Source organism: Hippopotamus amphibius, chromosome 4 (genome assembly GCF_030028045.1).
Source record: "Hippopotamus amphibius kiboko isolate mHipAmp2 chromosome 4, mHipAmp2.hap2, whole genome shotgun sequence".
In the NCBI taxonomy this organism is placed as follows: Eukaryota; Metazoa; Chordata; class Mammalia; order Artiodactyla; family Hippopotamidae; genus Hippopotamus; species Hippopotamus amphibius.
In genome coordinates, this window is record NC_080189.1 from 100,381,053 (window position 1) to 100,400,974 (window position 19,922).

Below are 19,922 nucleotides of genomic sequence, written 5' to 3' on the forward strand. Positions count from 1 at the left end.
GTATGTGTCCCATAGGTGAGTGAAAGAGAAGAAAAAAGTTAAAAGGGTAAATATAACAAAGAATGGTCGTCAACTGGTTTCAGGGTGGGCATGTGGTGGAAAACCTCGTTACTAAGACTGACTGTAGCACGAAGAGAGGAGGAAGCTAGTCCTCGTGGCTCAAGTGAGGAGGGACCTGAAAGGAAATCTTTCTTTGAGAAACTACCCCATTTGTCTTTAATGTTTCACTTAATAGTAGGAGGGACCAGTTATCTCAGCTAATTCTCGGGCAAGACACTGAGCTGACTGTTGTGGAGGAAGGTTGCTGGGGAAAGGAATTTTATAAACATTTACTAGAGACGGCAGAGGTGCCTGGACATCTGGCTAGTGTTTGAGGATATCTGGTGGGTGTCTTGTGTATAATTCTCTTTCCTCGATAGACATTATTAATTGATAATATCACTCTTTCCGGATGAGTGTGAACAGGAATTCCCAATTCTGCTTTTCTCTGTGCGGCATTTCAGGCAACGATGGCAAAGCGATCACAGCTGAGATGCTGAAGGAAATCCTGTGTTTCGAGAAGAAAGTCGGGGAGAAATCCCCCCAAGCTGGAGCTTTGTGACTGAACAGAAAGGTCAGATAGACACGGGTTTGTGTGTCAGTGAGGAAAGAGAAGAGAAGCTGGAAGAGGAGAAGGATCCAAAGGCACTGGTGACCTAGGGGGCAGAGGCGGGCTGCATGTAGATGCGCTGGGCAGTGAGGCTGCCTCTGCGCGGAGGGGGTCTGGCACTCACACCCTGCGCCACCCTCCCCCTCCCTGAAGCATGGCCAGCAGCGCAGGCAGGGTAGGCTCTGCTAGGGAGGCCCAGGCTGGCCGAGGAGAAGTGAGAACCTGCAAGGCACAGGGCAGTCAGAAAAGAGGGAAAGCATTTTACCCTCCCCCAGGGCGCTCTTGGTCGTTTCTGATCAGGTCATCACATACAGAACATCACACGTACCCATTTGTTGCACAGCCTTCAAGACCCGGCCCAGCACAGCTGCAGGAATTGAAAGAGAAATACACATTTCGATCAGTTTACTTCTTCAGCATTTTGTCTTGGAGAGTTTTTATTAAATCATAAGGCGACATGTATTAAATTGCTTCCAAATCATTAGAATCACAGTGCGTTTCAATATCGCTTAATCGTTTGTTTCTTATGCATTTACTCATTTGTTTGTTCACCCGGCAAGTAGTTTTGAGTGTCTACTTTGTGATAGGGACTGTTCTAGCATTGAACACAGTAGACGTTTCTGGTCTTTGTTTTCATGTCTTACTTTTGACAGGTCCAGCTGGCTCACAGCTGACTCTAGAACATCAATGTGGGCAGGAGTTAGAGGGAGTTGAGACCAGAACCATTTCCCGGGCCACACTGACTAAGGAGCGGGGGTGGGGGTGGGGGACAGACGAGTGAGGATGTGTCTCAGGGGCAGGGAAACGGGGATGATGACTTTGGACCCAGAAAGCCAGGAGCTGGCTGCATCCACTTCCACACGACCGAGATGTCGTACGTCAAGCAGAGGCAGCATTTGTCTGAACGTGACCCTCAGCAGTGGGTACCCATTCTGTGGGGCACCACCGTCTGTTATTTTGATCACAGGATGATGGTTGAAAAGGCAGGATAAGTTGGCTTTGAAGTACAGCAACATTTGTCAATATGAACGTCAATAGGAAAATAAGATGTTCCTATTAAATAGAGAAGACTGCCATTCGTGGCCTGGGGAAAGATGAAGAAGCCCAGGTCAGGTATGGGAAGAGGACCATTGCTTGTTGGATGCACACGTCAACTGGTTCTAATCATTTTGTGTCCCATTCAAAGGGCTCTGATCTCTACACTCTACTCCTCTGGGTTTGGAGGGTCTGAGGCCTCTTTTCCTTTGTGTCAGACAATGCAGTCTTGGCCCTGCAAACTTTCAGGCCTTCATCCCTGCAGCAGACACAGGCTTCTTCTGGTGGAACACACACGGAGTTCTTTTTTCACAATCTGTTATCTCCTGGAAAAACTATAATGGTCAAAGACAACATTCGCTAATGGATAAGCAGTGATAAAATGAAACCCTGCTCAAAATAGCCCTCCTCACTAGTGTTTTCATATTTTCCATAATGCCTGTCAGTCTCCAGCCTGTAATAGAATGGGAACTCTGTGCAAAGTGGGTGCAAACTGGAACTCCAAACTCTGGACAAGAAGCGGGGTTTCATGCAGCCTCTGAAAGCGCTGCTGGGAAACCTATGGGGTTTCTAGCCAGAAGCTTTTGACAAGTGAGACGCTCACAGGGAGAGCTTGGCCAGTTTACATTTGAAGAGATGATGGACAAGGGTAGTGACAGGACAGGTGCCCTATGAGGGAACGATCTGAGTTTCAAAGGATTAAGAGCTGCGTGGGAAACCTGATGGTGCGCTGTATAATTCTGCAGAAATGATGGCAATCATGGATCGAGTGCTCATGTGTTCCAGGTACGATTTTAAGTCTATTGCATATGTTAACTCAAGATCACAAAAAGCCTGTGAGCAATGCAGTATCACCCTAAGTTATAGGTGAGGCACGTGAAGCACAGAGAGGTTAAGACACTTTCCTAAGGCCACACAGCTAGTGAGAGACAGCTCCAGAGAAGAGTAACAATTCCAAATGAGGTTGAGCATTATGAGAGAGAGAAGGGAATATGAAATATATAGGACAACTCAACTTCTCCTTCTGATTTCTAGGAGTAGTCCAGTTTCATTGCCAAATTTATCATTTTAGTAAGTAAGATATATACATTCAGAACGCTTCTGCTAATTGCAGTCAAAATAGTTTTAATTTACCTATTAACAGCTTAGCAATCAACTAGCTAAAAGAAAAAGTATCTTTAAGCAACATTCCAGGCAATGTTATCTTCTGTTAATTGTAAAACAATAAAAGATTCCCGCAGGAATCCCAGGCATCTGGAAAGATATATAGAAACCTTTGGGGACGGGGCAGGACTTCTGCTCTCGTTCCACATGTCCCTTATTCTTGTGGTTGGGAACAGAGCCCTGGCACCCCTGGCACGACACACACCTGGAGAGGCTGAGAGGCTTTCCCGCCATTGCTGCTGCCATGGCCGTGGGGCCAGAACACCTGGAGGAACTGGCTCAAATACAAACCTCTGTACTTTATTGCCTGGAAAATTTGGAGACGTTTTCAATCTCTGAATTTGCAAGAAGGAAATACCCTGTTCTTCTGCCGTTTCTTTTGCAGACCTAGAGCTTCCTCCACTCACCCGTAGGTGCAGTTGGGGTGGCAGAGGTGACACACGTGACTGGCATCTGCAAACTTCCAGATCAGGGTGCCGTTTTCTCCCGTGACTCCAGCAGGGCAGGTCTTGACGCAGTGAGGGCCATCGATGTGGTGGGCACACTTTACACAGCTGCCTGGTCCCTGCACCGAGGTGGAAAAACCATCTCATGAATCAAACGTTTACTTGTGCCTCTCCATTTTTCAGAATGAAGTAACTTTTTACCTAACATACTTATCCTGAAAAAAATCAACCAATGTGGACGTCCTTAAAGTGGACAAGTTCTCCTGTGACTGTGCTCGCCTGATGTGACCACAGTTAACAGCTGAGAACACAGTCTCCGTGACTTTAAACATGTGTAATATATATACATGTATAAACATAAGAGAAACCGTACTATGTGCTTTATCACATTTTACTTCATACCCTGTGGGCATCTTTCCTCGTCAAAGCGTTCCTGATTGGCCTACGTGTGCATTTATATCCATCCGTCAGATGGGCTTCCCTGTGAATCATGTTTGAAGTTGAGGGGGCCTCCGTGGGACTGCACTCACCAAGGCAAAGCTAAGAAAGCCCACGCCTACGTTTCTCCCGTGTGAAGGTGGCGAGTGTAAATGTGGTGGCGCTGCGTAATTGACTGTGTAACATGTAATTAACTGTGTAACATGCTACATTTGATTCTGTTTGTCAAACACGTGAATGTGTTGGCAAAACCCACAGAAATGAATGCATTGGGGCTGCTTGGGTCCTTCAGCAAGGACTGAAATAAGGTGGGTGGGGAAGGGTCTGCCTGCTGGCTGAGTGCTCTCAGGTCTCAAAGACTGAGTATCCCCAGCAGCAGAACAATCAGATGACTTCGGTCAATCAGTATCACCGATTACTATATTTAACTGATGAAAACGTAACCGAACACCAAGCCAGCCATTTGCACAGCCGGTACCTCAAAACCAAGCCTTATTATCTTCTGTCTGATTTAGAGAACTTCTGAAAAATGTTTTTCGTTAGTAGATTTAGATGTGGCTGTTGAAGTTCAAATCCAGACCGAGCTCCACATGATTATGTGAATAATATTGAGAATTCACAACGTGAGCACATCGGTGTGAGAGGGACCTGCATTCTCACACCCTCTCAAAGATTATTACTGAACATGTAGATATGAAACTGCATTTTGAAAATTTTTTCTATGCGATTAAAAAAAAAACTCTTCAAATGACTATAAAGTAATGTGAAATAGGAGTTTGGTGATGTTTGATTAAGATGATGAAGCCGTGATGACAGATGTCAGGAACAGTGAAGGCTGGCTGTGGGTGTGCCCGGTCCACAGGGCACCCTGATCTGTGGTGTGAAGCTGGGTGTCGCCAGGTGTGTCTGGGGTTGGACAGAGAAGGCGGATGCTCGTGCCAGGCAGGGTGTGTGCTGACTTCCCCTCAGTCACAGCCCCCGATGGCTGTGGGATGGCACGGCCTCGAGTCAGGGGAATGGGTTGGATGTGGGGGTCCTAGCAGCCATAGGACGCCGGGGAAGGGGTCACCCTTGTGGGTCTACCGCTGATATGTGGGGCATAACGTCAGATGTGCTCCTTACGCGTCCTGTGCAGGTCACGTTCATGGCTTGGGGCAGGCATTCCGGATGGCATTGCACGCATTCAGTGTTCTCCACGAACTCCCTGGGCTCTCTGGCAGGAGAAGACGGCAAAGGCTGATCAGCGACATCCTAGGGACCCTGCTGCAGCATGCTATCTGGGTTCATCTGTCTGAAAGCTCAGACAACACAAATAGCTTCTCTTAGAAAGTCAAAACAATTTTAGGTAGAAGTCAAATGGCCAGGAATTTAGGACTATACTGTAATATAATAAACTGATTCTGTCAGCTGAATTTTTGGTCATCTTCTCCTGAAACAAAAACATAAGCTTCATTTATAATCCAAACATCTTCCCTACATTTTTTCTTCAGCACAGTTTTCGAATATTAGACAAGCAAGCCAGCACATGGGGGAAAAAAAAGTAGGAAATAGTTCTTAAGAGGCACCCCCTCCAATATCAGATTCATGGATATTTAAATTAAGCTGAAAAGAAATGGTAACTAGACTAATGCCTCGGAAAAGGAAAGAGAGCTGTTAAAGTTTCCTCAGTGGTTATTACTAACAACAGTAAGTGTGGAACACAGGTGTAAAAAATTTTGCTTGTATTATTTTAACCATTCCTCAAAGATGGATAGAAGAGAAGTTGATGTTTGACTGAAAAGACGCAGTAGTTGTGGCGGCTGTTAAGACAACTAGTAATTAACCAGGCAGTGAACCAGGAGTGCTTACACCCAAAGACGTGTTCTGTGAGTCCTCAGACGGCATGGATTCAACCAGATATGCCACATGACTTTTTCCCTGTGCTTCTGCCACACCTGCTGCAGGAGCCAGTCTTGCAAACGGAGCAGGTGCTGCTGGACACTGGGGTTCTCTAATGGGAAGACCTGGGCACCACCCCTGTGGCTATTTTAATTACCTTGTCTCTTTGAAGAGAAGTGAACACTGAAGACATGAGCTTAATGTCTGTGTGCAGCTGTAAGGATTGCACCAATATTTCTTACTTGTTGAAACAATACGATCAATTATGCAAATTACTGTTAGGTTAATCAGCCTATCAACTAAAGGATTCCTGCAGAATTGAACTTAGTCTTCTCATCCTGCTTCTGAGTATTTCGATCTGAGCTGTGGCCCAGTCCCTGATAGTGAAACAGAAAGGAAGATTTCCTAGAGCCATCTGTAACTCCTTCACTTTTTTCTATCATAACATTTCTCCTTTTCTTTAAATTTTTAAAAGTAATTGCCTCTGCCAGTCTCTATCCTTCCATTTTACTTTCCTATTAATATATTTTTTTAAAAAATTATTTATTTATTTATTTTAGCTGCATTGGGTCCTCATAGCTGCGCACAGGCTTTCTCTAGTAGTGGTGAGCGGGGGCTACTCCTCATTGCGCTGCATGGGTTTCCATTGCAGTGGCTTCTCTTGTTGCAGAGCACTGGCTCTAGGCGTATGGGCTTTAGCAGTTGTGGTGCATGGGCTCAGTAGTTGTGGCTCATGGGCTCTAGAGCACAGGCTCAGCAGTTGTGGCACACAGGGCTTAGTTGCTCCACGGCATGTGGGATCTTCCCGGACCAAGGATCAAACCTGTGTCCCCTGATTTGGCAGGTGGATTCTTAACCACTGCACCACCAGGGAAGTCCTCCTATTAATTTCTTTTAGTCATTATCTGTGGTCATTGAAAGCCTTAATATCAAAATTCCTACAGAATCAACAGACTGTACTTTTTATTGATTGCAATAAATTCAACAGATGTTATACAACTGTTTATTTCTTTGTCCATGGTTATCTTTAAAGTTATTTGCACTGTTTAATGTCTTGAACATAAACAAAAATTAACCAGGAGCTGCGTTTTGACATAGCAGGAATGCTGTGCTACAAAGAAAAGACTAAATGGCCACGGTCTTGGTCTTCTGAGCCATGGACGAATGTTCTCTTTGTCTTGGGAACTTTGTAAAGCTTAGAGAAATGTATTTCCAAATAAACACTCTATAAATTGGATCGGATTAAATAATGGAAAAAGTTCATTTCCTTTTGTGATTAACCGTTGTCAACACACACAAACAAAGGAAAAGGAAAATAATCGGACTAATTAACGATAAACCTATAAAACAATCCTGTCTTATTTTTTAAATCAAAACAAAGGCATTAAAAAAAAAAGCCCCTTACCCCTGTAGAACGTTGCACTTCTCCACACACTCCCTGCCACGGCTGAAGTTTCGGCAGGACACGCAGTCTTTGGGTTCCGGGCCCCAGCAGCCCTCGGATGAGCACAGTGGGTTACAGATGTGGCCCATGGCCTCTGCGAAGACAGGGCGAGCCACACTGCTGAGCCGAGGTAAGGTGCTCAGACCCACGCTGGGACCCCTGGTTGGAGAAGTGACACGCAAAGGGCTTCCGGAGGCCCTGCGGGGGCTGAGCGTACCTGGACGAGACGCTCAGAGCTGCCACAGCAGCAGGGGAGGCGCGTGGTCCTTGTCGTGTGTGAGGCACAGAGCCGAGTGGCTCAGAGCTTCCCCGCTTCTCTCAGCTGCACTAGGGTGTGGGACCCACCATCCCCTTCACTGCGCGGACGAGGAAGCCAGAGCCCAAAGATGTAAGTAAACTGAAGAAGGCCTCCAAGCTAGGAAGGGCTCGAGCCAGGATGTGAACTCAGGGGTGCTTCTGCTGGTGGCCAGGGTCTCAGCACAGGTGATGTGCAGGCCCTGCTTCAAAAGCCAACTGTGGCTCTAAACTCAGAACTGGAAATGCTGGTGTGAAGTGTTCATCCTGTGTGTGTGTGTGTGTGTGTGTGTGTGTGTGTGTGTGTGTGTGCGCGCGCGCGCGCGCGCCTAGCTGTAGCCACTGGGGACGAAATGAGCAGAGAAGAACACACAGCTAAAATGCAATATGATTAATACTAAATTCAGTTCTGTAAATTACCAAAAACTGATCACCTGGACTTCAAGGCAAGTGCTTCCTATGCAATGAGAATGATAAGAGAAACAATTCTGATGAACTTCACAATTAAGCATCTACAGACTTCTTTTCATTTGCGTCTTTAGAAATGTAAAAAGTAATTAAAATGTTTGGGAATGGCCCTTCGATATTCTAAGTCAAAATAAATGACCCGTTGGAACCATCTCCACAATCAACTAAAGTCATTACTCACTGCACTCTTTTTCACTCCTGTTGTTTATAATTTTGGTTTTCTGACTTGAAGTCCCAAAGAGTTTCTTCCAGCTTATTGTAGTTGCGTAGCACAAGTTTTGGTTCCCTGAAATGATCACATCTCCATCGCTTATCTCCTTGAGGGAGCGTAATCCCAAGGATGTTATATCCAGACCGACAACCGCAAGAGAGAACTGACCACTAAGTTGGAGAGAAGAAAAATAACGTTGTGAAAAACTGTGAAAACATAATATCACTAAAATCTTTGTTTTTCTGTACCTCTTTAGATTTACTACAAACTGCCTCCCAGGGATTGCGGGTCATGTGGTGGAAGGTACGTATTGCAACTTTGAAAAATTGCAAGTGTCTCTGAAGCTCCTCTAGGGAAGAGCTAGTTCCATGTTCATTTAGTATCTCTAATCCCAGTGGCAGACTAGGGGCTGAATAAATATCTTAATGTCATTATTTGATTTGCTGCATTTTAATTTTGTCTGGGAATTGAGAACATGTTCTAACTTCCCAAATATCCAAATACACTTCAAAAATCATAGGTTCATCTTTCTATCCATCCATCTACCCATCCATCCATCTATCCATCCACCCACTCATTTATTGAACAAACATTTGAGGAAATATGTGACGAATTCTATTCTAATTCTAGGTTAAGTGTGTGTTTCCTGCTCTCAGAAAATCCTTTGTCTTGTGATGATAAAATCATACGAGCAGATAATTTTAACCCAGCACCGTAAGTGTGGTGATGAGGGGTACCACAGAGGCAAAGAGCAGGGGATCTAAACAAGTCTGGGGAGGGGTGAAGGCCGATGGTCAGGACCTCGGGAGCAGGAACTACGGTATTTTCTTTGCTACCCAACCCTGTGCTAGGATCCTACAAGCTGATCAACATGTTTTCATCGAGTGACCCGATGGAAGGTATTCAGACTAGAGGGAAGGAGGTCCTGAACCACCTGGAGGAGCACGTGACAGGCACTGAGAACCGTGAGCTCCTGGTGGAGGTGGGAGGGCCTGGGAGAGGGGCCTGGGGAGGGAGGAAGAGGCCAGAGCACGGACCACCTTGGACACCACGTGGAGGAGGTTTTTCTCTGGAAATGATGGGAAACCGTAGGAAGGAGATTTGCATTTTTAGGAGGCTCACTGGACAGGGAATGGGCCAACTGAGACAGTACTGCATAGAGAGCGTGTTGATGTAGGCATAAGATGACAGAAGTTAAAGCATAATTTTGAGACTCCTTCTCCTTGTTTCTTTTTCTCTCCCCACTCGTTCCTTCCTCTGACCTCCCACAGCCTGGCTCCTGTGTATTAGACCTGCACCCCTGCTGTTAGGAACCACCTCCTCCCCCCAACTGTGCCCAGGGTGGGCAAGCCAGCAGGGCCAAAGCTGAGGTCTTCTCCGCAGGGCAGGTCTGGCTTTGGTGAGACCCAGAGACACGCTGCCCCAGGAGGGACGGGGTATCATTGGACTTCTCAGCAAATGTGAAAAGAACTTTGGGCAAAAGAAGTATTCCTGAGAATTGTGAACACAGGGACCTTTCTGGGAAGTGATGTTAGCGGCATGTTTCGCATCAGAGATGCAAAGCCAAGACAGTTTTTGGAAAGCAATGCTTATTTTATGTGTACTGTATTCTGATTTTCTTTAATATTGCACAATATTATGTAGCCCTCTTAGGGGTCAATTATGGGAAAGAGTTCTCGGAACCAGGTAGTTTCCAAGGCAGGTTTGAACAAGAGAGTCCCAAACTTCCCCTTACCACAGAACTCGTTATTACCCTTATTATGTTAAAGACGCTTGTGTGTGTGTGTGTGTGTGTGTGTGTGTGTGTAGGTGGAAAAGTGAAAATCCTGAAAGAAACACTCAATGTTAAAAAGCCTCTCAGGTCCCCTGAAATGACTTGCAGATAAGGACGTGTGACCTCAGTGCCGAGTTCTTGCCAAAAGTGCAAAGCGTCAACTGAATCAGGAGAAAACACTGGCCATCCTACAAAATGCCTGGCTGGTACTGTTCAAAAGTGTCAAGGGCAAGAAAGACAAGGAAGACAGAGGAACCGTCACTGACTGCAGGGGACCAAGGAGATGTGACAGCCGCATGCAGTGTGGGCTGACGGAACACACAAGGCGTTCACGGAAAAGCTGGCGAGATCCCAGAAAGTCTGCAGCTCAGTTACTGCTCATTTCTCTACTTGATTCTGTGCCGCGCTGGTGCAGGGCGTCACCATCGGGGCAGTGGGGTGAAGGATGTGTGGGCTCGCTCTGTGGTGTTTCTGCAGCACTTCTGTAAGTCTTACTTCAAAACCAAAAATAAGAATCTACCAGGCTTTGGCTGGGGTCAACTCACTGTTGCTTCGTCCTGCCACGTATGATTTCCAGGTTCTCAAAAGCATGGAGGCCAGTCCTGTTTTCAGGCCAGGCCTGAATCAGCAAAAACCCTATAAGGCAGAAGGAAAGTGCACTCACACATCACTTAGAAATTTCTATTTTGTATGAGACGTTATTATAGGCTTTTCAGGAGACAGTCCGTGAGGGATTCTTCTCATCGTCTTCCTGAGCGCGCGCACACACACACACACACACACACACACACACACGCACGCACACACGTGCAGGCCAGGCGTGCTGTACAGCAGGCCCCTGCCTCGCTGCCCCAGGGCCACCGCCCGGCTCTCCCCCCGCAGGCTATGCTCCAAGTGCAAGACCCCAAACAGGCCGCCGCTCTCAATGACAGCGGCCAGTGCTGAGCTATATCGCCACAAGAAGACTGACCTGTCACCCTTATTCAGTTCTGAGTCTCAAAACAATCTTGCTGTTTAGTCTAATTATTTCTTTTTTAGGGATGGAGGAAGTGGCGCTCTGATGGGGCCTGGGCCCAGCCTGCCGGGGGTGGAGCAGGCTGTAAAGTGTATCGCCGGGCCCGGGAGCCTGCTGTCTGCTCACGGCTGCCCCACCTCCCTCCACCCACCACGTCCCGGGCTGTCGGACGGCTGGCCTGGGCTGGGCGGTGAGAGATCAGTCATGTTCTCATCACATCATGAGTGACCTGACTCTTCGCTTAAAGAGTTTACCTCCCCAGTGCAGAGGAAACTGCATTTTTGAAAATTATCGAAGAACTAATTACTCATTAATGGTAGAATTTCAGAAGAAATGCTTTTTATGCCAAGGGAGAAGAAAAGACATCTAGAAGGCCTCTTCATAAAACACTGATTTCCTGTTTTTGTTACTATGATATGTCAGCGACACATACCTGTTATCTCCTTTACAGTTTTCAGAATGTCCAGTTCCTTGGGGTCCAGAGGTGGAGTCCGTGTGAAGGAATCACTGCAACAAGTAACAGAACGCTCAGTAACAGCCTGCAGTGAGCACAGCAGATTTCGTTTTTTTCTATTATACCAGTAATTTAATCTTTACTTACCCCCTGAATGCTACCGGCAGGATGTGAAGATCTCCACTGATCGAGGTGCAGTTTCTGAAGTGTTTAATATTTGTAGCATTTATGGAAAGTGTGTCTTTAAACTCACCAATTCCTATTCCGTTACAAACTGTAAAAATAAGGGAGGTGTTTATTGCATGCACATTTGTTGAATTAAGAACAGCTAGGTAGAGAATGGATTTGAGGACACCGGGGGAAGGGGAGGCTGGGATGTAGTTAGAGAGTAGCATTGACATGTACACACTATCCAGCGTAAAACAGATGGCTGGTGGGAGGCTGCTGCAGAGCACAGGGAGGTCAGCTCGGTGCTTTGTGATGACCTAGAGGGGTGGGATGGGGAGGGTGGGAGGGAGGCTCAAGAAGGAGGGGATATGGGGATATATGTATACATAGAGCTGATTCACTTTGTTGTACAGTAGAAACTAACAAAACATTGTAAAGCAGTTACACTCCAATAAAGATGTATTAAAAAAAAAAAAAAAGAACAGCTAGGGTTCTACAGGCAGAGGGGAGCAGGCAGGGAACTGCAGCTGTGGGAACTATTGCCGCCATGCTGTCATTCATTCACTCAACAAACACCACTGGGCCTGCTAGGGACCAGAGACCGCGGTGGGGTTGGGGTTGCCGTGGTTACAGAGGGGATGCCATGGCTGTCCTCACTGAACCTGCCTTCCCCTCCTCCTCATTTTCCCCACTTGGGCCAGAGTACAGTTGCTCCTGCACTCAGCTTCCTCTCTATGACAGGGGGCTCCCGCCAGGGTCAGTGCTGCCCTGGGCTCACCCGCGTGCCCCCCTAAACCCTCGACGCCCCCTCTCGCCCTAACTGGGCCTGCAGCTTAGTCTTCTAACTGGAAGAAACAGTATGCATAGATTTTTTTTCTTTTAATTAAAAGGGCAAGATGCATTCATTTGAGAAAGCCTTGAAAACACAGAATCAAGAGGAACAAAACGACCAGAAATTCTATGTACCTTTGACATTTTAGAAGATTTCCTTCTAGCTCTCCTCCATAGTTGTGTCACGCCAGATGCATAGTTGGCTTTGTTTTTTTTTCACTTATTATGCTGTGAACATTTGTTGTCATTAAAACCATTCACAAACATGGTTTTTAGTGGCCGTCTGATGTTAGATTGTAAGAAATACTGTAATAACTCAACAGATAAATTGCTTTTCTTCCAGGGTTTACTTAAGCCACAAGCTTTGATCTGTGTCCTATTCTGACGTCAGTCTCAGATGCTTCTTTTCCGCACTCTGAGCCCACTTACTAATTTAGATCCACTCCTGAATTTCCATCTCAAATGCCATCTCCCTCCAGAGCCCATGGATCTGTTGTGGCTCCGCATCTAGAATTCACGGGGTAATTTTTGGTACCTCTCTTTCAGATTTTATCTTACTTTGAAGAATAATCATGGAAAACCCCATTGTTCAGGATGAGGTTCTCCCCTGCCCTCACCCAGGCCTCCCTAGGACATGGTTGCGTGTCACTCCGTCTCCCTCTGCTCCACTCGGCCCAGAATCCCTGCTGCTTGGGTTGACACCAGGCTGTGGGGCCCGTCCCATCAGCCCCCCCAGACCTCCAGACTCACCCAGCGCATCTACCTCCCTGTGGGTTTGGGAACGCCAGGCCAGGGAGAGGCTGGTTTAGGATTCCAGGGCTCTGGCTGACAACAGAGGGAGGCAGCTTCAGCAAAACAAGCCCCGAGGCAGACGCCGGCCAATGGAGACTTGCCGTTTAATTACAGGTTTGGAAGAGAATTCCACATGTTTGAGAGAATATTCATTCTCTCTCTCCACTTAGGTGTGATGGTGATGGTGGGGTTACCTTAATTCCTAAATTTGGAGATAAGTTACACATTCACCCCAGGACCTATCAGATTTGGAGAAGTGGTGGACCCTCAACACACACATTTTCCAACCTTTGTTTTCCTGGCATCGCCTACTCCAGGATAGGAACTGGGGGTGGGTAGAACACAGAGCACGATGGTTACAGGAGAACTGCAGTGCTTGTGGGACACAAAGTTAACAGAACAAAAGCAAAACTATCTCGGTTTTATTGACCCACTTGAGGATGCTGACGGTTACCCCCCTCTCCTCAGTGGCTTCATTCTTCTACCTCCTCTGTGCCAGGCACTGCCCCACGTTCTCATTTTCCTCCTTCCGTGTCTCCTCTGCCCATAGATCTCCTACAGCCAAAGGATACTAATCTCTCAGGGCACTGACCCACTTGCCACACAGAAGCTACAAGGCCAGGTGGCCACAGACCCGCTGGGAGCTCATGGGTGTGACCCGGGACGGAGGCCGTGTGAACGGTCACAGCTCGACTTTGCCATTCCTGGCCACTGGCCCCTGGGCATGTCATTTAGATTCTCTGGGACGTCGTGCCTCGTCTGTAAAGGGGGCATCGTAACGGCATAGACCTCCTAGAGGGGCTGGAGGGATTCGATGACGTGGAGCACAGAGGCTGAGTCTGCCCCGTGAAAGAATGCACGTGCAATGTAAGAGCACAGGCGTGGCCATCGGTTTCAGCTGAAATCACAGAGGCTTCTTAGGGAAGGTGGCATCTGAAGCAGATGTTCAAGGTAAGCAGCTATTCATTGAGGCATTGTTTTTTATAATAGCAAAATAGTGGAAACAACCTAAATGACTGTATAAAGGGAGACTGGCTGGATACATTATGATATAGGGGATTATGGACAGGCTTAGGGGAGTGCCCAGCAGCTGCAAAGCAGAATGAGGAAGATTCATATAAGGTATCTGGAGGGATCTCCAGGGTGTGCTAGGTTTAAGTGGCAAGGTACAAACAGTGTAGGTGTGTCTTCTGTGGAAGTAGAAGACGTGGCCTGGGGCTGCCATGTGCCCAAAGGACCCGGGCACCAGCTGGGGAGACTCCTACAGGCCACATGGAGACAGTTTGGACATCAGAGGGATTACCATAAACTGAGTAAAAAAAGGATTCAGTGACATCAGATGGGTACTAAAAAATGAATGTCAGGGACTTCCCTGGTGGTGCAGTGGGTAAGAATCCACCTGCCAATGCAGGGGACACGGATTCGAGCCCTGGTCCGGGAAAATCCCACATGCTGCGGAGCAACTAAGCCCGCGTGTCACAACTACTGAGCCCATGCGCTATAACTACTGAAGCCTAAAGCCCGTGCTCCACAACAAGAGAAGCCACTGCACTGAGAGGCCCACACACTGCAATGAAGAGTAGCCCCTACTCGCCACAACTAGAGAAAGCCCGATGTAGCCAAAAATAAAGTTTAATTAGAAAATTAAAAAAAAGAGCCAATGCAGCCAAAAATAAAGTAAAATTAAAAAATTAAAAGAACATCGACTAATAAATGTAGAAGAAATGACAGGAATAGGAAATCACTTTCATAACCATCCAGAAATCTGACTGACGCTACTTCAAGCAAATCACCAAACTTGTCATCGTGGTAATGGGCTGTGCCCCCTGGTGGGGCGCGATGAGGGGAAGGACTTCTGTCCACCTGAGTCCTGCGCAGGGGAAAACCACACCCAGGCCAGAAGAGGGACGCTCTGCAAAACACCCGGCCTCGAGTCCTCACGACATCAGGGCAAAGGGGGCTGAGGAATGGTCCTGAATTAATGAAGAGCGTGGAACCCACAGCCCTCACCTCGACTCAACGAAAAGCAGCTAAAAAAGGACATATTGGAACAGCGGGGGAATCGAAATGAAACTGAAAAGCAGAATTGCATCGAATCGATGTTAAACGCGGCTGAGAGTGAAGCCGTCTTTTGTTACTTAGGAGAACGTCCCGTTTGTAGGAAAGTGTGCTGGCTGATGTAGGGTGAACTATTACGATGCCTGGAATTGTCACAGGGCTCAGAAAACACACACACACGCACACCGGGAGACATGCACACAGAGTGAGAGCAGTGTGGCAATTACTGAAAATGCACGTGAATGTAAGTGCAGGGCATTAGGTGTTTATTACACTATTCTTGCAGTGTTTCTCGGTGTTTGAAGCATTTCAAGATCAAAAGTAAAGTACAGGATAAGCAGGGATAGGTTGGCACTGAGGACACCCCAGGAACAGGGCACAGGATAAAGGAAGGGACACATTCCGAGCCTGGAGAGTCCCTCATGTCTTGTCTGAGAGGGATGCTGAGGGCCTGGGGGCAGGGTGCCCCGCTGTGACCTTGAACAGAGAGAGCCCCTCGCCCGCACCGGGCAGCTTCCCACCTTTGCCACAAGGCCCGTCGCACTTTTTACACTTGCGCACGCCGTCCTCCTCCACCTCCTGGCTGTCAGAACTACAGGCGCGGACACATGAGCCGTGGTCTGTCACCACGTAGTTACCTGGGGCACAATGAAAGGAAGGTGACGAAAGTGGCACCAGGTGTCCCTGGGCCTCGTGACCCGTGATGAGGGACTGATCCTCTGGTTTTGTTTATTTTCAGGACAAAGAATGAAAGGCTGCAGACAGAGAGGGGTGGGGGGTTCAAGGGTTTTCCCGGCCGCACCGCCAGACACGGGGGTGCGGTGGTAGGGGGGGGCTTTGCTGCTGGGGTTGCCACCTGCTTGCTGGTTACAGTGTTTCCTGCAGCCTGTGTTCCCCTAGGTCCCACCTTCAGGACTTGTGCTGGAAGCCTGAATACTTATTTAAAAATGTGAACCTGACCTAAGAGCACTCTTCCAGGGGGGCTGCCACATCCGGGGCTGCCCTGGTCCCCTCTGGCCTCCGCGGGTGGCGGGGCCCCGTCTCTGCACCAGCCTCGACGCCGGTCATTTTCTCAGCTGCCCTCGTGCGTGAAGCCACTTAAGTTGTGTTAATGATATATTAACACAAATATTAGTACTTTTCAGGAACGCTGTGTGTTCCTTTTGACTTCCCTAAGTGGATCCTCAAACCTATTTACTGGACATTTGTCATTTTCCTTCTGTAGATCGTCTACTTTTGTTCTCTGAGGCTCTGAGTGGTTTGCCGTGGACTTTAAACTCTGCCTATTAAAAGAGCTTAAAGATTATATCTGTGTCATAATCGTGGCAAATTTTTCTTTATCTCAACTTGTCATTCAGCTTACAATGGCTTATTATTCTAGTTGTGTGTTCCTTTTTTCTGTTCCAAATTTTTGAAATTTCATGTTCACAAATCTGGTAGGGCAAAATTGCCCCCTCATAATTGTTCTTAAACATTTTTTTTCTTAGTTAATCTTTCCTCTGGGAAATCAAAATTGGTTTCTAAAGCTCTTTAATTTGACAATTCTACACCTCCTCTACTAATGAAATAATTCATATTGCCACTTCCTTAAGTACTAGAGCCACCTGTAAAACACACGTAGAAATAAGCAACACCCAGGTCCAAACAATTAAACAAAGCCAATCAACAAGCAAAAAAACCCTCTGCAGTACTCCTAAAGGCACAGCCCTCACCAGATTTTTTACCACTAGAGAAAGCAGGTCTTCTAACTACTCTCTAACTTAGGCCTTTTAAATACCTGCTTAGCACAAGAGCTAAGCAGGGAAATGGCCCAATGGCCATGGGTTGATGCCAATCAGAAGATGGAATATTCTGGGCGACCACGGCTGGGGCTCAGGACACAAGAACGAACTCGGGGGTCAGAGCAGCAGCCGTCATCTCACCTGCCCGACTTTGAGGTCAACACAGGGACCCAAGGACACCTGAGCGGGGGACGTGGGGATCCCAGCAGGGGACAGAACAGGTGCCTGACCGTGAAAGGGCTCCACGAGGGGCACTCACGGGGGCACTTCTTGACACAGGTGGCGCCGAAGCTGTACTTCCCCATCGGGTTGACTTTCATCTCGTAGGTGGTGGGATCGTACAGCATGAGCGGCGGGCATGTGTCCTTGCATGTGGCTTCGTCTCGGAACCTGCGGCAGACCTGCCACGGGAGGGGCAGCGGATGTTAGACTCCGTGCTGGGTGCTGGGGCTGCAGTTCTCCGCGTACACGTGTTTGCTCAGAGCAGACACGTCTAGCAAAGTACTCTCAGTAGAGTCAGAAAGACCTTCTCTTCAAAGCATGGTTTCCCTTAAATACCCTATCCCAGCTGTGACAGCTTACGGATTATGACGAGGGAAAAACACATCTCTGTTAACTTTCAAAACAAGGCAGGAGTTCACACACTAGAGTAGAAACTCTAAGGCGAAATTATTCTTCAGCTTCACTTACATCAGGTTTCCCTCCTCAACAATACTTGAGGATATATTTTAGAATTTGTTGCCAAATGCAGAGAACCTTGACTGGGGGGTGTTACCCAGAGGGGACCAGACCACACACAGAGGGGTCCTGACCGAGAGCCCCGTGCTGCCTCCCTCCAGCTGCACATCAGAACCGGCCCAGACCAGCTGGGTCCAAAGCCTGGGGGCCGGTCCAGCCTCTGGAACCCTAGTCTCCCCGTCTCTGAAAACCAGACTCTTTTGGATCCCACCCAAGGTGAGTCTCCCTGCCTGGAGCTCGCTCAGTGCTGACTGCGGGACCCCGTCTGCCCGCCCCGGTGGCTCAGGACTCACAAGGTGCCCATAAATAGAGCACCCACAGCCCACGGGGACACTAGGTCCTGCTTGAGGTTTCTGCAGTGACAGGGACAACAGTGAGGGCTTCGCGAGCCCCTTGTGGGAGGAGGGGACGGGCAGGAGGCATCTGAGTCGAGGTGGAAAGAGCAGAGGCTTTGCGGGGGAAAGACACAAACGGAGTCCCAGCTGTCCTGCCACTCAGGATACGTGTGGTCTCCTAACTTCGTCGCATACATTTTCGGGTCCCTGCAGCATCGACTCCCTAGGTGTGTCATGAGAATCGAGTGCAACAAGAAACCGCGTGACGGTGCTGTGCTGCCCACAACAGACATTAGGGACAAACAGCACACAGTATCTGGGCTCCTGCTATGCCCAGGTCCTGGGTATGAACACCATACACACTGTGTCATTTAGACCACTTAACAGGAGGTACTTTACTCTCCACCAATGTCAGACAAGGAAACCACAGCACCGAGAGGTCACATGATTTTGTCCAAGGTCGCCAAGTAAGTGGTGGAGGCAGGACATTAACAATGCTTTGTCACCCGGCAGCTACAAATGTCAGTCAGTACGTTTCAGTCACAGGAAGACCCTCTGAGTCTTGGGCCAGAGGAGCCGCCGGGGGGGGGGTCTTACCAGGCAGTCGCTCTCCCGCGGCCCCGTGCAGCCGGCGGCGCACTGGTTGTGACAGCAGTCGCTGGGGGACCTGCCGCGGCAGCGCCCAGAACACTGCTGGGCACAGATGACTTTGGTCACTGAAAAGGAGCAAAGGCCACCCGTGAGCTGAAGGGCCAGGGAGGCTGGAAGGATGGCTTCCCAGGGACATTGCGGAACGCTTGCAAACAGAGGATGAAAGATTGATCACAAGGGTGAATCTAGCAATTCTGCGGCTTAAGTTCCCAAACATTTGCATTCTGCTAACTTCAACTGAGTCCTGATTGTTCTTCCCGTACTTTTTTTTTCCTACTTGTTTTTAATCATTTAGGAGAACTGACTCAGGTTAACTCTGGATTTTCAGACCTGCTGTATTAGATACTGATGAGAATTGAGTTTGGCGGGGAGGTGGTCACAGAAAGCATGTACAAATAACATAACACCTGCCAGGAAGCAGTGTTTAAAAGGACATAACAGTTGCATCACAATCAGACTTAAAGATAGATGGTCAGTTTTCAAGCTGACATGTCCCCAGATTCCCTGGCCATTCATCCTCCTGAACTAGGATTCCCGCAGAAAAAGCCCCTTGAAGAAGCTGCTCTTGCTTCTCTGGAGTTGGGTGCCCAAGAGACGGGCAGGAGAGGAGAGGATGCAAGAGGTGCCGTGACTCAGGTAACACTAACAAGCTCCCATTCCCAGGAAAACCTGCCAAACGTATTGTTTGGAGAGAATGGCTGGTACACGTGTGGCCGACTGGCACTGATCTGTGACAGGCTGGACACAACAACAGCCCACGCTGGACTAACTGCACACGGGGAGATTGGCAAGACTGTCATTCACATAACTGCTAACATCCGGCCTTAAACTCAGCGATGCTTTTGGAGTCTTCAAAGGCAAAGATACAATTGGCCCAGCGTAAGAGGAGATGGTGGCTGGTGATACCCTGCTCCCCGACTCACGTTTCTGGCAGTTCTCCTTCCCCGCACCCCAGCAGCTTCCATTGAGACAGACTGGATCACACTTTGGGCCTAAAATATAAAAGTCATAGTTAAATGCATATCTCAGGGAAAGGGAACAAGAAACTGATGGCACCTTCCCAAGCCCCTAAGCAAAGCCACGCTCTAGAAATTAACACTTTCGAATTTCTTAGTCTCTGGGGCTTCCCTGGTGGTGCAATGGTTAAGAATCTGCCTGCCGATGCAGAAGATATAGGTTCGATCCCTGGCCTGGGAGGATCCCACATGCTGCGGAGCAACTAAGCCCATGTGCCACGACTACTGAGCCTGTGCTCTAGAGCCCCGTGAGCCACAACTACTGAGCCTGTGAGCCACAAC

The 19,922-nt window shown here is 48.1% G+C and overlaps 1 protein-coding gene across 4 annotated transcripts in view; it reads right to left on the reverse strand.

Moving 5' to 3' along the window:
- The window catches only part of EGFR (epidermal growth factor receptor), a 196,197-nt gene that overhangs the window by 34,456 nt on the left and 141,819 nt on the right, over positions 1-19,922 (reverse strand). For all 4 annotated transcript variants that reach the window (XM_057731137.1, XM_057731135.1, XM_057731138.1 and 1 more), the window contains exons 5-16: positions 19,548-19,616; positions 18,571-18,689; positions 17,160-17,301; positions 15,641-15,757; positions 11,418-11,544; positions 11,250-11,323; positions 10,347-10,437; positions 7,998-8,197; positions 7,016-7,148; positions 4,855-4,945; positions 3,256-3,413; positions 978-1,016 (exon numbers count right to left, since the gene is read on the reverse strand). In XM_057731137.1, coding sequence (XP_057587120.1) covers positions 978-1,016; positions 3,256-3,413; positions 4,855-4,945; positions 7,016-7,148; positions 7,998-8,197; positions 10,347-10,437; positions 11,250-11,323; positions 11,418-11,544; positions 15,641-15,757; positions 17,160-17,301; positions 18,571-18,689; positions 19,548-19,616 — 1,360 coding nt within the window. The remainder of the gene's footprint in view (positions 1-977; positions 1,017-3,255; positions 3,414-4,854; positions 4,946-7,015; positions 7,149-7,997; positions 8,198-10,346; positions 10,438-11,249; positions 11,324-11,417; positions 11,545-15,640; positions 15,758-17,159; positions 17,302-18,570; positions 18,690-19,547; positions 19,617-19,922) is intronic.